This window comes from Palaemon carinicauda, chromosome 1 (genome assembly GCF_036898095.1).
Source record: "Palaemon carinicauda isolate YSFRI2023 chromosome 1, ASM3689809v2, whole genome shotgun sequence".
NCBI lineage: Eukaryota > Metazoa > Arthropoda > Malacostraca > Decapoda > Palaemonidae > Palaemon > Palaemon carinicauda.
Genome location: NC_090725.1, coordinates 208,910,355 through 208,923,704, shown reverse-complemented (window position 1 = coordinate 208,923,704; position 13,350 = coordinate 208,910,355). Strand labels below are relative to the sequence as shown.

At 30.8% G+C, this 13,350-nt stretch overlaps 1 protein-coding gene across 3 annotated transcripts in view; it reads right to left on the bottom strand.

Annotated features, from left to right (window-relative positions):
* Positions 1-2,227: 2,227 nt before the first annotated feature.
* LOC137653700 (endoplasmic reticulum aminopeptidase 1-like) overlaps positions 2,228-13,350 on the bottom strand; it is a 512,338-nt gene continuing 501,215 nt past the window's right edge. For all 3 annotated transcript variants that reach the window (XM_068387282.1, XM_068387289.1, XM_068387299.1), the window contains one exon: positions 2,228-11,778. In XM_068387282.1, coding sequence (XP_068243383.1) covers positions 11,608-11,778 — 171 coding nt within the window. In that variant the 3' untranslated portion in view covers positions 2,228-11,607. The remainder of the gene's footprint in view (positions 11,779-13,350) is intronic.

Sequence of the window (13,350 nt, the reverse complement as noted above, 5' to 3'; positions counted from 1 at the left end):
TCTTTCCATCTTTCTGTTGAGTGCTTTCAGTTTTAATTTCATTGTGGCAATGAGGAGCTGGTGACCACTTTCAATATCGGCACCTCTATAGCTTCTGACATTTCTCAGAGTCCTCCTTCTCTTTTTATTAATGGCAATGAGATCTATCTGATTTTTGTAACAGCCACATGGTGAAGTCCATGTATACTTGTGGATGTTCTTGTGTTGAAAAAGAGTACCTCCAATAACAAGATTGTTTGCTATATAGAAACTCATGAAATGTGCCCCATTTTCATTTGCAACTTCGCCAAGACCTTTGACACCCATCGCATTCTCTATCCCTTGATTATTTCTTCTAACTTCAGCGTTGAAGTCGCCAATCATAATTTTCATATCTCTCTCCGGGATCTCATCTATTATCCTCTGCAGTTCTTCATAGTATTCATCTGTCCTTTCTTCAGGGGATTTATTTGTTGGGGCATAGAAAACGTTAATACTCATATTGCACGGCTTTGATTTGAATTTTACTAGTAACAATCCACTATTTACAGCTCTGCATTCGGTTAATGCCTTTCCTGCTCTTGGTGTCATCATCATTCCTACCCCTTATCTTCCAACTCCATCTAATATATATATATATATATATATTATATATATATATATATATATGTATATATATAAGTATATAATATATATATATATATATATGTGTGTGTATGTATATATAAATATATAGGTATATATATATATATATACACATATGTGTGTATGTATGGTATATATATATATATATATATACATACACACATATATATGTGTATATATACCTATATATATATTTATCACATATATACATATATATATACACACACACACACACACACATATATATATATATATATATACATATATATATATATAGGCTATATATATATAATATATATACATACCATATATACACACATATATATGTGTATATATACCTATATATATATATTTATCACATATATATACATATATATATACACACACACACACACACATATATATATATATATATATAGTATATATATACATACATATACATGCACATATAAATATGTATGTATACATATGCATATATGCATACATATATATATACACATACATATATATATATATATATATATACATACATATAAATGTATGTATGTATGTATGTATGTATATGTATGCATACATACATACATACATATATATATATATATATAGGTATATAAACATATATATATATGTATGTATTTATACATACATATATATATATGTATATATATATATATATATATATAATATATAATCTGGACTTAAAATCATGTGATGGTCTACTAACCACAATATTGTAGGATTCTGACCTTTTAGCGCTCCAATCCTCCAGGATAAGATCCTATAATTTTGTTATGGAATGGTCTTCCCAAAAAGTAAATTCCCACACTTCGTTACATTCTTTCACAGTAAACACCTTATGTACTACTTTATTTCCTGGTTACTTTAATTCGAAAAATGACGTTCTATGAAGGATGTTACTTTATGTTTAAACACTTGTTGAAAGAAAATATATGATTTTCAAAACTTTTGGAAATGCAAACGCCTTGATGAAGCCGCTGAAAAGGGGATAAACATCACCATTTGAAGTGCCATCAAAGAATGGCCAGTTATGTATGGCTGAATTGCCATTAGTCACTAGATGTAACCTTGGTGGGACAGAGGGGTGGTCTCTTGAAGGGAAGAACAGGAAATTGTTTTTGTTAATATCGGTACCGTTAAGTTGGCTTCAAGGGCAAAACAATATGAACATCAGGGAAGATTCATAAAAACTATTACATATCATATCTGACATTTCAAGAAAATTTTTGTTTTTGTGAAGGAAGTCAAGAATTGCTTCTTCATGTAATATGGAACTAAAGCTGTGCAGATAATCTTCTAAGTCACTAAGAAAATAGCTCATCTTTTGATGTTTGTAATTTTAGAAAATACTAAGATGATTACAGACATTGGTTACAGCAATATGCATTACTAAGTTTTAACTTGCAAGGGTACTTAAAAACCAACTACGCCTGTTTCCAAGTTCTTGGAATAGAAAACCCTTTACTTATTTAAAAATTTGACAAAGTGGTTGGAAAATATAGTACAGTATAAAGTCTAACTACAAAACTGGATTCTAACTTTCACAAACGACTGCTAGATTACATGGTATAAATAAAACCAACACTTAGGAAAATCTTTTTTTATTTACACAAAAAAACACATCTTCATAATGCACTTTGGCTATACATATAGCATAAAAAGTAACTTGATGGTATCTTAACAGTTTTTAGATATGTCAGTCTAAGTACTGAAATGTGATTATCTCCCAATAATAATAATAATAATAATAATAATAATAATTAATAAAGCAAGTTTTAATTCCCAAGGGAGTGGGATATATAAATCCCATAAAATTACAGTACAGTAAACTGCAATCTGCATTGTAATATTAATCTAACACCATCTACTTCATCTGAATGTAAGTATAGGTTACTTAAAAGTCATGTGGGCAGAGCATTGCTTCAAGCAGGGACTTGTGCCTCAAAATTAATTTAAAGCATATATGAATTCTTCTCTGAAAATAGCTGTAAATATACGTTTGAACACTATGTCAGAATTCTGGACATATTGTTTATACATTAGTAGCCTATACACAGATTTTCCCAAAATGGTCATAAGTCATTATCTATGAGTTGGCTAATGTATAATTTCCAGTTCCACAGTTAGAAAATACATTTACAACTTACCAAAATTCTTATTTGAACTTATGTATTTTCATATTTCCTATGATCTCATACAATTGTAAAATGTGATGCATTGGTCTGCTAGGCAAAATCCTATGAGAATGCTATTTCAAAATCAATTATAAAGTTGATGAGATCAATATCAGACTGTTAATAAGCAACAAATAATGCACAATTATTTCATTAATAAAAGTTTAAAGTTAATTCTTGATCTTTTTAAATATCTTCCCCTACTACAATATCAAAAAGAATGGTGGCAGATAAAATAGGTTTGTAAATTCAACAAGTAAATGGAATTACTTAAGTAAATAATAAAACGGAAAAAATAGCAATTAAATTTTTTTGTTTCCGTATGTGTTAAATATTGTTTTTATTTTTTTTTTTCAATGAATCAGTGATGCTCTGTTGTATTTAATAAATATTTATGATCATAAAATTGCTAAATTACAAGCCATCTCGTGGGGATGACCTATGCAAATATTAGGATATGTACATTAATATTATTGTTGCAAAGTCTCTTAAAGCATTCCAAGAGTAAAATATCCATAACCACCACATGAAAAGTGTCTTAAATTAGCAACAGGTAAAGTCGTTCAATAGAAATAAGATTAACTCAATATTCTATTGGCAAATTGAAATAAAGAACACTATCAGTAATATTAATGAAGACCCATCTTTGCCAAACTGTGGCAACATTTATTTTATGCCTGTTATTATTTTAATATTTATAATGTTTTTAGTTCTTCTTTAATTATAAGATAATGACCCTCATACAAAAACAAAGTTCTCAGCAAGGAGTCTATACACTAACATTGTGTAACATTTAAGACTTGGTCATACGTCAACTGCCTTTATTAAAATAGAATAATCAATGTAATCATATACATTTTGCAATTAATTATAAAGGATTCTTTTAATTTTTATGAAACTATAGTTACCAATAATGAATTTCCAATCACCAGATGCTATCCACTCTCCCATAAGATTTAAGGCAAATTGCAAAATCAATGTCTTGACTATATAAGAGACAAAGAAGTACGCATGTCTACATGCACATAAGTGTTTATATGCATTTATCGAATCAACCTAACTACTGATAGGAGGATTATGCTCGGTATAAAGTTCTATTCATCATTATTTCTTACTTGTCACAGATTATTCTACTCGTAAAAAATAAAAGAGAAAACTCTTCTCTTTTGTTTTTGTGGATATAATATGACATGTTATATTTTTTTAGCTTTTGACAATGTAACATACTAATAACTATCATTGAAAATCTAGTCAAAGGGTTCTATATTCATTTTTGTTTCTTATGTTTTCTTAACCAGGCTATATATGTGAACAATGTTTATCTCTTCAAAAGTTTTCTATTGTCTTTGGACATGGCTTCTGAGACCGTTATGCACATTACACATTTAACTTTATTTCTGTAAATTTTCTTATCTATCCCAAAAATTCATAGATAAAACCTGATGATAATTCCTTATATGATTTTCATGCAATAGTGTATACAAACACAACTAAATCTTCAATAATTCTAGTGCTATACTGTACTGAATTCATCATCATTGTAAAAGTTTCAACCTAAAACTTACATACTGTATAATTATCATATGAAAAAATTTAAATAAAAAATTTTGGCTTTCAAGCTACTAGAATCACACATCATTTAACTAAGATACTCCTCCTTAATAATGAAGAAAAGATTAAATAAGAAATTTTTTTTAAAGCAAATACATTCATTTTAATGAGACATAAATTTAAAGTCACTTGACATTTCTTCTGTCAATTCAGGATAGGAATAATGTAGCTTAGCATTAGGTATGAGTTTTGCTCTAATTTAATATATAAAAAAAAATCTATTCAAGATAGAAAAGTAGTTTCGGAAGAGATTATGCAGAGCTGATAATCTATAAATATGAAATATGAATAACTTTCACCAAGCAAGCCATGAATAATATTTTAGGTTTTAAGATCCAATAGCTTAATTGGTTAATTTCAGTGGCTTAGTGCCTTAGATTTCTTGGTATTTTACAAGTCATTCTATCATAAAATGCTCGGCAGTCTTGCCAATCCTTTCCTCCATGAATAATAAATTATCGTTTTAATGGCTTGATATTACCCTACTGTATTTAGCAAAGATCTTTCAAAGACAAGTCAGAGGAACAATATTTAACTTGCAGAAAATACAAGGGTATTTATGTTTGTATGTAGAAAGCACCCTGATGTAGTTATTTTGTACACTAGTTGTGTCAGGTAAAGCTCTCCTCACAATTGTGAAAGAATACTTGCACATTAACTTCAAGATTAAAAACTACAATTTAAAAAAAATATATATATACTTATTTGTTGTATAATATTTATACAGCATCTATAATAGCAAATAAATAGTGTATTCTCTATTAGGTAAGGGCTCACAACCATCACTTGCAGAAACTGAACGCACAAAAACAAATTTGTTTTTGTAGGTGAATATAGAACATTTTTCATAACTTTTTCTTACCACTTTCAACAGGAACAATTGTAAAGATACAATAGTATCAGAAACGTATAAATAAGTAACTGATATACAGTACAGTACTGTATTGTACAACACAAACGCAATCATTGCTCACAAATGTAAATTTGATATAACCGTAGTGGTTATGAATAAAGATGGTAAATTACATGTAAATATCAATCAGCTTTCCAATCTACCTACAAATAACTAATCTAGTTTGAGCTTCTAGTCATTTCTGGATGATAAGAAAATTACTTTAAAGTTAGGTAGGCTAAAAATCATTTTTCAAATACCAACCATGGAAGTAAAAATCTTAATGTAAAAAAAACAGGTTTGTATAAAACCTGCATGCAAAACATTTAATGGTATGCTCCTCCGATTTTGAAGAATTCACAATGTCACAACTGACACAGTACTAAACCCTGATTAAGTTGGTTGTTTTAAGATATAAACGGGCATCACTAGAGCCAAAAGGCAATAATGATACATAAATGCCCCACAGCAATAAGAACCCCCCAAAAAAGAAAAAAAAAAACATTGAAGATCTTCCCCGAAGTACTTTTAAAACCAAGAATATTCAACTTATTTTATTAGAAACTACTACTTTTGCATAGCCAGATACTCCAAATTTGTAGAAAAGATCTACTCTTTCAAGGTTGGCACCTGAAAATTTGGTTTCCCACATCACTCAGAGAGTAACTGTTGCCCTGACAGGACTTCTGGTGTATTTCTAGTTAAGATAAATAACAATTTATGTAGTCAACCATGAAATAAAGTACTTTCAGTTAAAACTTTTTAAGTTTTATTCTTCTACGTGGTGAAGGTTAAATGGTACCTGTAAATATATCGGTAACCTATATTTCTTAATAGTCTTTTGTCAGAAGCTGACAGTATTATACACAAACCATTATGTCCCTATCATTTGACTATCTTCAGAACTCCTATTAAACAATGCCATTACCCAGTTTGCATAAGTCAGTAAGAATTTTATTTGAAATTGCCTTCACGAGACAAACATCTGTTCCAGCCATCTTAAGTGGGGTTTCGTCTACAGAACTTCTGAAAGTCCTGGAAAAAGATCAGGGCAGAGCCCTTGGTTGTAAAGACAAGCTGGGTATTGACTACCTTTGGTCAAAATGGGGTTAATTCCTGTAACACACTCGCTAATTTTCCAGTTTTACTTTAAATACTGCACTTAAAGAGGGTTTCTAGCTCCTGACAAAGAGGGGCAAATAATGATGGAGATGGAAGCTATATTAGAATTAGAGGAAGACTTTCTGAGTTTTAACGGCATATTTTTGTAAACAAAATGGTGATAGGAGGATGGCCTCATTTCTCAACCTAAGTCCTTTTAATCAGTGCAGGCATCAGTTGCTCTTCTCATTGGAAAAAAACTAATGAATGCATTATCCACCCATAAAAAGGGACTGCTTGACATCCATAGACTTAACAAGGTACACTTTCAAGAACAGTACAAATCTGAATGATTCACTTTAGTCATAAGTTGGAACTGGTCAGATCTAAAACTTGTAAATACCAGTTATTTAAGAAAGGACAAGTATGATGAGCACTAGCATCCACTCTATTGGAAAGGCTATGAAGGCTAAAATCCTCCACAACAATAACCCTAGCAAAGGCTTACTAAGTATTTATGGGCCACCTGATCTCATGGGAGAATCTTGTTGCTTAGAGCTGCACACAGTGACACTTATTCCAGATGCCTTACTAGTAAAAAGGATTACCAAAAGCTGCAGCCATGGCAATTGGCAGACCAAGCAGGAATTCCATAAATAACCCAAACCAGTGCAAGTTGATCCTCTCAAAGCCTCCCTCCATCCTTTGGAAGATTTTCTTCCATTTTATTGACAAAAAGAGTTTGTCCCTTTAAACTATTAGAGGCTAATAGTTCATATTTTTAAGTTTCACGGCTTGGACAATACGGTGCTTCCTCTTCAGACCTCAAAAGAAACCATGTTAAAAATTTAAAAAAGAAATCTCAACCTTAGACATTAAGCATCCTAACTGGGATTTTCCCCTATACTGCCAAACAATACATTGTCTGAAGCCCGTGATTTCATCCTCAAGACTTATTTTCTTATCCTTGGCTTCCATAAATCAAGTATATAAATTTTCCACCTTGCCTTGCAGTAATCTTTTTCCAATAAATGAAACTCTGTTGGTTTCTCCAGCATGGCTACCTTTATAGACAAACATCTTTAATTTTCAAAACATTAACAGTATCAAGCTACAATTTTTAATGATGACCTTTCTTGCCTTTCAAACCAATAATAATGACTGAGTTCTATGAAATGTTTTGGCAATCCAATTGTATCTAGACTTGGCAAAAAGCTTCAGGGAGGACAGTTCTAGACTTATTATTCCAACAAGCCAACTGCAGAAGTATATTATTATTATTTCTAGCCAAGCTACAACTCTAGTTGGAAAAGCAGGATGCCATAAGCCTAGGGGCTCCATCAGAGAAAAATAGCCCAATGAGGAAAGGAAATAAGTAAACTACATGGAAAGAAATGAAAAATTAAAATAAAATATTTAAAAAATAGTAACAACATTAAAACAGATCTTTTATATATTAACTATAAAGAGAGACTATGTCAGTTTGTTCAACATAAAAACATGTGCTGCAAGTTTGAACTTTTGAAGTTCTACTGATTCAACTACCTGATTAGGGAGACCATTCCAAAACTTGGACATAGCTGGAATAAAACTTTTAGCATTCTGTGTAGAATTGTGCCTCATAATGGAGAAGACCTGACTATTAGAATTAACTGCATACCTAGTATTACCCAGAATAACATTTCCTTAAAGGTAAAAAGAATAAAGAATGACCTTTCCTCAGGGGTCAAAAGAATTATCCTTTGAGCCTAAAAGAATGTTGGTGAAGGTGTAGCAACTCATCTCAAAGTTAGGGTGCACAAGAGTAGAGCTCATTTAATATTCCTATAGGAAATCAAAATATATATTTTAATGACGGGTAAAAGGAATTATCAGTCTACTCTCTCTATCCCTTTTTGAAGAGAAATCACCCATTAAATTTAAATGGTTTACTTGTAGCATACTTTTATTTCAGTTAAAATTTAAATTTCTGACATTTAAGTATCAAGGCCAATTGAATCTAACAAACTCCTTTATCTAGACATTTAATCACTGAATTCTTTAGGGTATATATTTCCTCGGACACTTGGTTTGCCTTTTGAGTATGATAAGTGTGCATGTCTAATTATAACAAGAACCATACAATTACAATTATCTTATCTTTATTCATCAGGGTCTAGATCATCATAAAAACACTATTAATTCCATAAGTTACTGGCCATGGTCTTCTTCCTTTTAGGTTGCTTCAATTGTATCTTTTGGTAAAATGTTATATCCAGCAGCTCAGTTTCCTTCCAACTAAGTTCTGCAATTGATTTACCAAGAAACAAAAGTAATTTGATTCTTTTTTTTTGAACGTAAACCTATCACTTTTAGTTTTGTCGCACCTTCTCAGACAACACAAAAAATAAAACTTAGTCATACAATGACATGGGGAAAGGAAACATATGTGCAAGAATCTACCTATAATGAATGCGAAATATAGTCTTGCCTACCAGCCTTGAATATTATTATTTGAGCAAATGCACAAACTGACTATGTAAATGTAATGTCTGTATTCATTCTATTTATTATAGATTTCAACTTTGCACATAAAAAGTTCAGGGAAAATGAACTTCATAATATTTCTAATTCTATTTTATTCATCTTCCTCTTTTTTTTAAGTCTTTTATACTTTATATATGGAAGATCTATTTTAATGTAGTTATCTTTAAAATATTTTAGTTTAATTGTTTATTTCTTCTCTTGTAGGTAATTTATATCCTTGTTTCCTTTCCTAACTGGCCTATTTTTCCCTGTTGGAGCCCTTGGGTTATAGCATTCTGCTTTTCAAACAAAGGTTGCAGCTTAGCTGATGATGATGATAATAATAATAATAATAATAATAATAATAATAATATTAATAATAATAATAATTATAATTATAACAATACTAATGTCAACATAGATACAATTGGCATTGCTTTTGAAAACTGACTAGCTTAGCAACAACAGATTTCTAAATAATCAGCCAGTAATAAAAATGGAGAGCCAGTAGCTTTATGCTGCCATCAACAGCTGGAAATCTTGAACAAAGGTAAAAAGGAAACCTAAAAGAGCCCTTTTTATTAGGATCCTCAGATTAATTCAAGATAGGAAATTTCCTATTATAACCTAAATATTTCTTAAACTATTTTTGGCCATAAACAACTACTAGTGATTCAACTGCAAGACTGCAATTATTTTTAAAACTTTTATTCCTATAAAGAATGCAAAAATACTTCGAAGCTGTTGCTTATTGGATCATGATGCTTCAAACACCAAAGCCTAATTGTAACACTCCACTTAAAGTATCATGTTAAAATACTCAATATTTCTTGCATTTCCCTTTTCTTGAGATATATTAATTCGAAAGCAGGATTGCAAAAATAAAATCTATCTGTTTCATACCTTATTTCTAATACAAGAGACTATTGCTTGCAACCTCCAACTTGACGACCTCTGAATAAAATTCTCTCTCTCACTGTTATCTCCCCTCCCCCTCCATGGGATCGCTACAACAGTGCCACCTACCTGCTAGGTAGACCTACCCAGAAGGGAGTAAAAATAAGGTGGTTCCAGCTGAAAATCAAATACAAAGATTCAGATTTATGAAGTTGTAAGAACTAACTTCAAGTACCACCTTAATCAATCAAGGAGGAGGGAGGGAACTTATCTCTCTTCACAGTTCAGTAATTGATTTCATTTTAAAAATCTTGTTTATTTCCATGAATTTTACCTTCATATAGAAAAAGACTGAATAATTCACTTCCCAGGTGGGAAGAAAGTGATACATAAATATGAATGAACATTACTATGTTTCCAAAAACAGAAAACATTGGAGTTCTCACCATTGTCTTTTCTTGACTGTACTCTTATTTAAAAAAAAATCTTTAAATTGAATCCAGATGTATATATTAAAGTATTTTCTCAGTAGTTTTCCTAATGACATTTATTACAAATTAGAGTTTAATCACATTGAATCAGTCTTGAAAAATTTGTGATCGAGTTACTTGACAGTCTAGTAATTTGTTTTAATCCATTATATTTACATAAAAACCACTAATAATGCTTTACATCATTAGAAATACTTCCCCATAAAACTGGTACAGGTATTATGAAGTATGTTGATCACTTTGTGTAAATTTCATAGATTCAATTAATTATATTTGTATAAATTGAATTATGAAATAGTAACAAATCTTCAACATAGTACCACCGTGATACAATAAGTTTTCAAAAGCGATATAATAACTTTTAAAGGAATGTTTACTGAAGTGCCCGTGTTAAATAGTTGTCTAAATTGGTGAACTGCAGTGGTTGGAAAGAGTAATGGTCACCACATATTTCTAATACAAAAATTGAAATATATTAGAAATAAGAAGAAATTTATAAAAAAAAGATGAGTCAATAAAAACTATGTGAACTTGGGATCAATAAGTACAAGCCAAGAAAATAAAACGCAGTACTTAAAAAATGAGTAACCAACCAGGCCTACAGGAACATCATTCACTACACCGTAGCTAGTTGCAAGCACTATATTATGCAATAGAAGAGTAAAATTTTGAATGCAGAAATACTGTAGCCACACTACAAATACAAGCTGTATCCATGCAATACAGTAAATAAAACTGTTAAAATATTAGTGATTCAAGCAATACAGTATAAAAATGTAAAGATGGAAGTGATTCACGCAATGCTTTATAAATTTAACCATCATATTTTTTTAATGGAACAAAGGAAGCACAGTGTTCATAAACTCATTTTGGAAATACAATCAATATGGCAGCCCTGCACATAAAAATCTCAACATCCATAGTGAAATGGAGCTATATTTATAAGCCCTTTCTAAGAAAAACTCTGGGGAGTAGTTTAGTTTTTCTCCAGTGAATTTCTGCATAGCTGGATGAGTTCTTACCTAAATCATAATCAATAGTTTTTTGCACGAAAGACTATTACATACCTACTGTGCGTATGAAAATTGGCCAAGTGTTACCATCTCTTTTCATATTTGATTGTAATTTGAAAAGTTACAATACAATGTTGAAAAATATGGATTAAAAACTAGATTCCACCAACAAATTTACATCTAAAATTTCATTCTATTTAGTAAATATATTTAGGAAAACTATATACTGTAGAATTATACAGCTAACCCTCCACCTAAAGATACTGGTATACTGTATTATATTACGACTCATGATTTCCCGTAGTGTCCTTTGAAAGATACATATCAAGCCATTGTGTTACGTCATCTAAATTGTGCTGATGCCATTGAATATGCAGACGAATTGTTTCAAGAGCTTGTGCTAAGGCACGCTCTCCTGGTCCTATGTCCACACCATCAAAAAAGGATTCAACCTGTAATTAGAGAGATCATAAGTACAACATTTAATTTCACCAAAACTAATATCAATATAAAATCAAAATTAGAATTGAAAAAAAATATACAGCATGCTGAAGGTCTAAGTTCCAAAATTACTATCAATATAGTACTATTGGTATTAATCCTCATCACACCTGCAGCTTCTTTCTCCACCAACATAGATATGTGTGTGTGTATATATATATATATATATATATATATATATATATATATATATATATATATATATATATATGTATATATATATAAGTATATATATATATATATATATATATATATATATATATATATATATATATATATATATATATATATACCGGATTTTGACAAGGGAAATATCTATTTTTGGGTGAGACAGCCATGTCGTCCTGATGGAAGTTCCTCATGGCAGCTTCTACTTGGGATATTTGTGCAAGTGATATACCAGAGAAATTTTACCTTAAAGGCGTCAACAATTCTGACCTCCGGAGCGAATATCCCGAGATATCGTGTAAAACTCAGGGACGTGTTAATATCAAGCCATGGTTATCCTTCCTGAATAGTGTTAACCTTGTCTCGAAGAAAAGGTGATGGTAGGATATGTGGGAAAGAGAGCCGTTACAACTCCAAATCTCAATGTGCTACAACTAACCCGTTTCCTGTTGAACCATTCCAGGAGCAGCCATCCATGACGCAGGTCCCACACCGAGAATTGGGAGGGGATGAAAAACTAACGGGCGGGCCATCGGGATGACATGAGTATCTCACCCAAAAATAGATTTTTCCTATGTCAAAAGCCGTTTTTTGGACTCGAGAGCCATGTGGTCTTCATGGAAGTGTACCAGAGAATTATCATTCTCAGTTGTGGCCAGAAGAGTTTTAACTATGTAACTCTATAGATATAAGCATACTTTTTGCAGCATTGGTAACTATGGTACCAAACAATGAGAGTAAGCAAGAAGTTTGTACAAAAGTAGGAACAAAGTAAATCAATAGCACAGTCCCACTCACTGTGAAGAAGAACTTTGACTACAATAAATAAAAAGACAAAAGTCTATAAAAGGAGGGGTTAAAATTTTTGATACAATACTTTTATATATAAATAGCAGGTCCAAAGAATAGGAAACACAAAATGGAACAGTAGTCTTTTATTGTTTCTAAAAGTATAAACATGTAGTATTAGTCAAACAATATTATATACTATATATATATATATATATATATATATATATATATATATATATATATATATATATATATACATACATATATATATATATATATATATATATATATATATATATATATAATTGGAGTTTTCAGACTTCCAGCGGCCACCACAGAGTGTTTTTTGGGCTTGAGCCATGTCGTTCTGATGGAAGTTCCTTCTGGCAACTTCTAAAGTATAAAATTTCTGCAATTGATATTACAAGAGAATTATTGTCAGGTATCACTGGGTTCCAACCCCCAGAAACGACTATCCGAAGATATTGAGTATAATCAGGGACGTATCCTCAGATAACCATAGATATCTGCACCCCAAACAGACCTTACCCAGTCTAATCCAC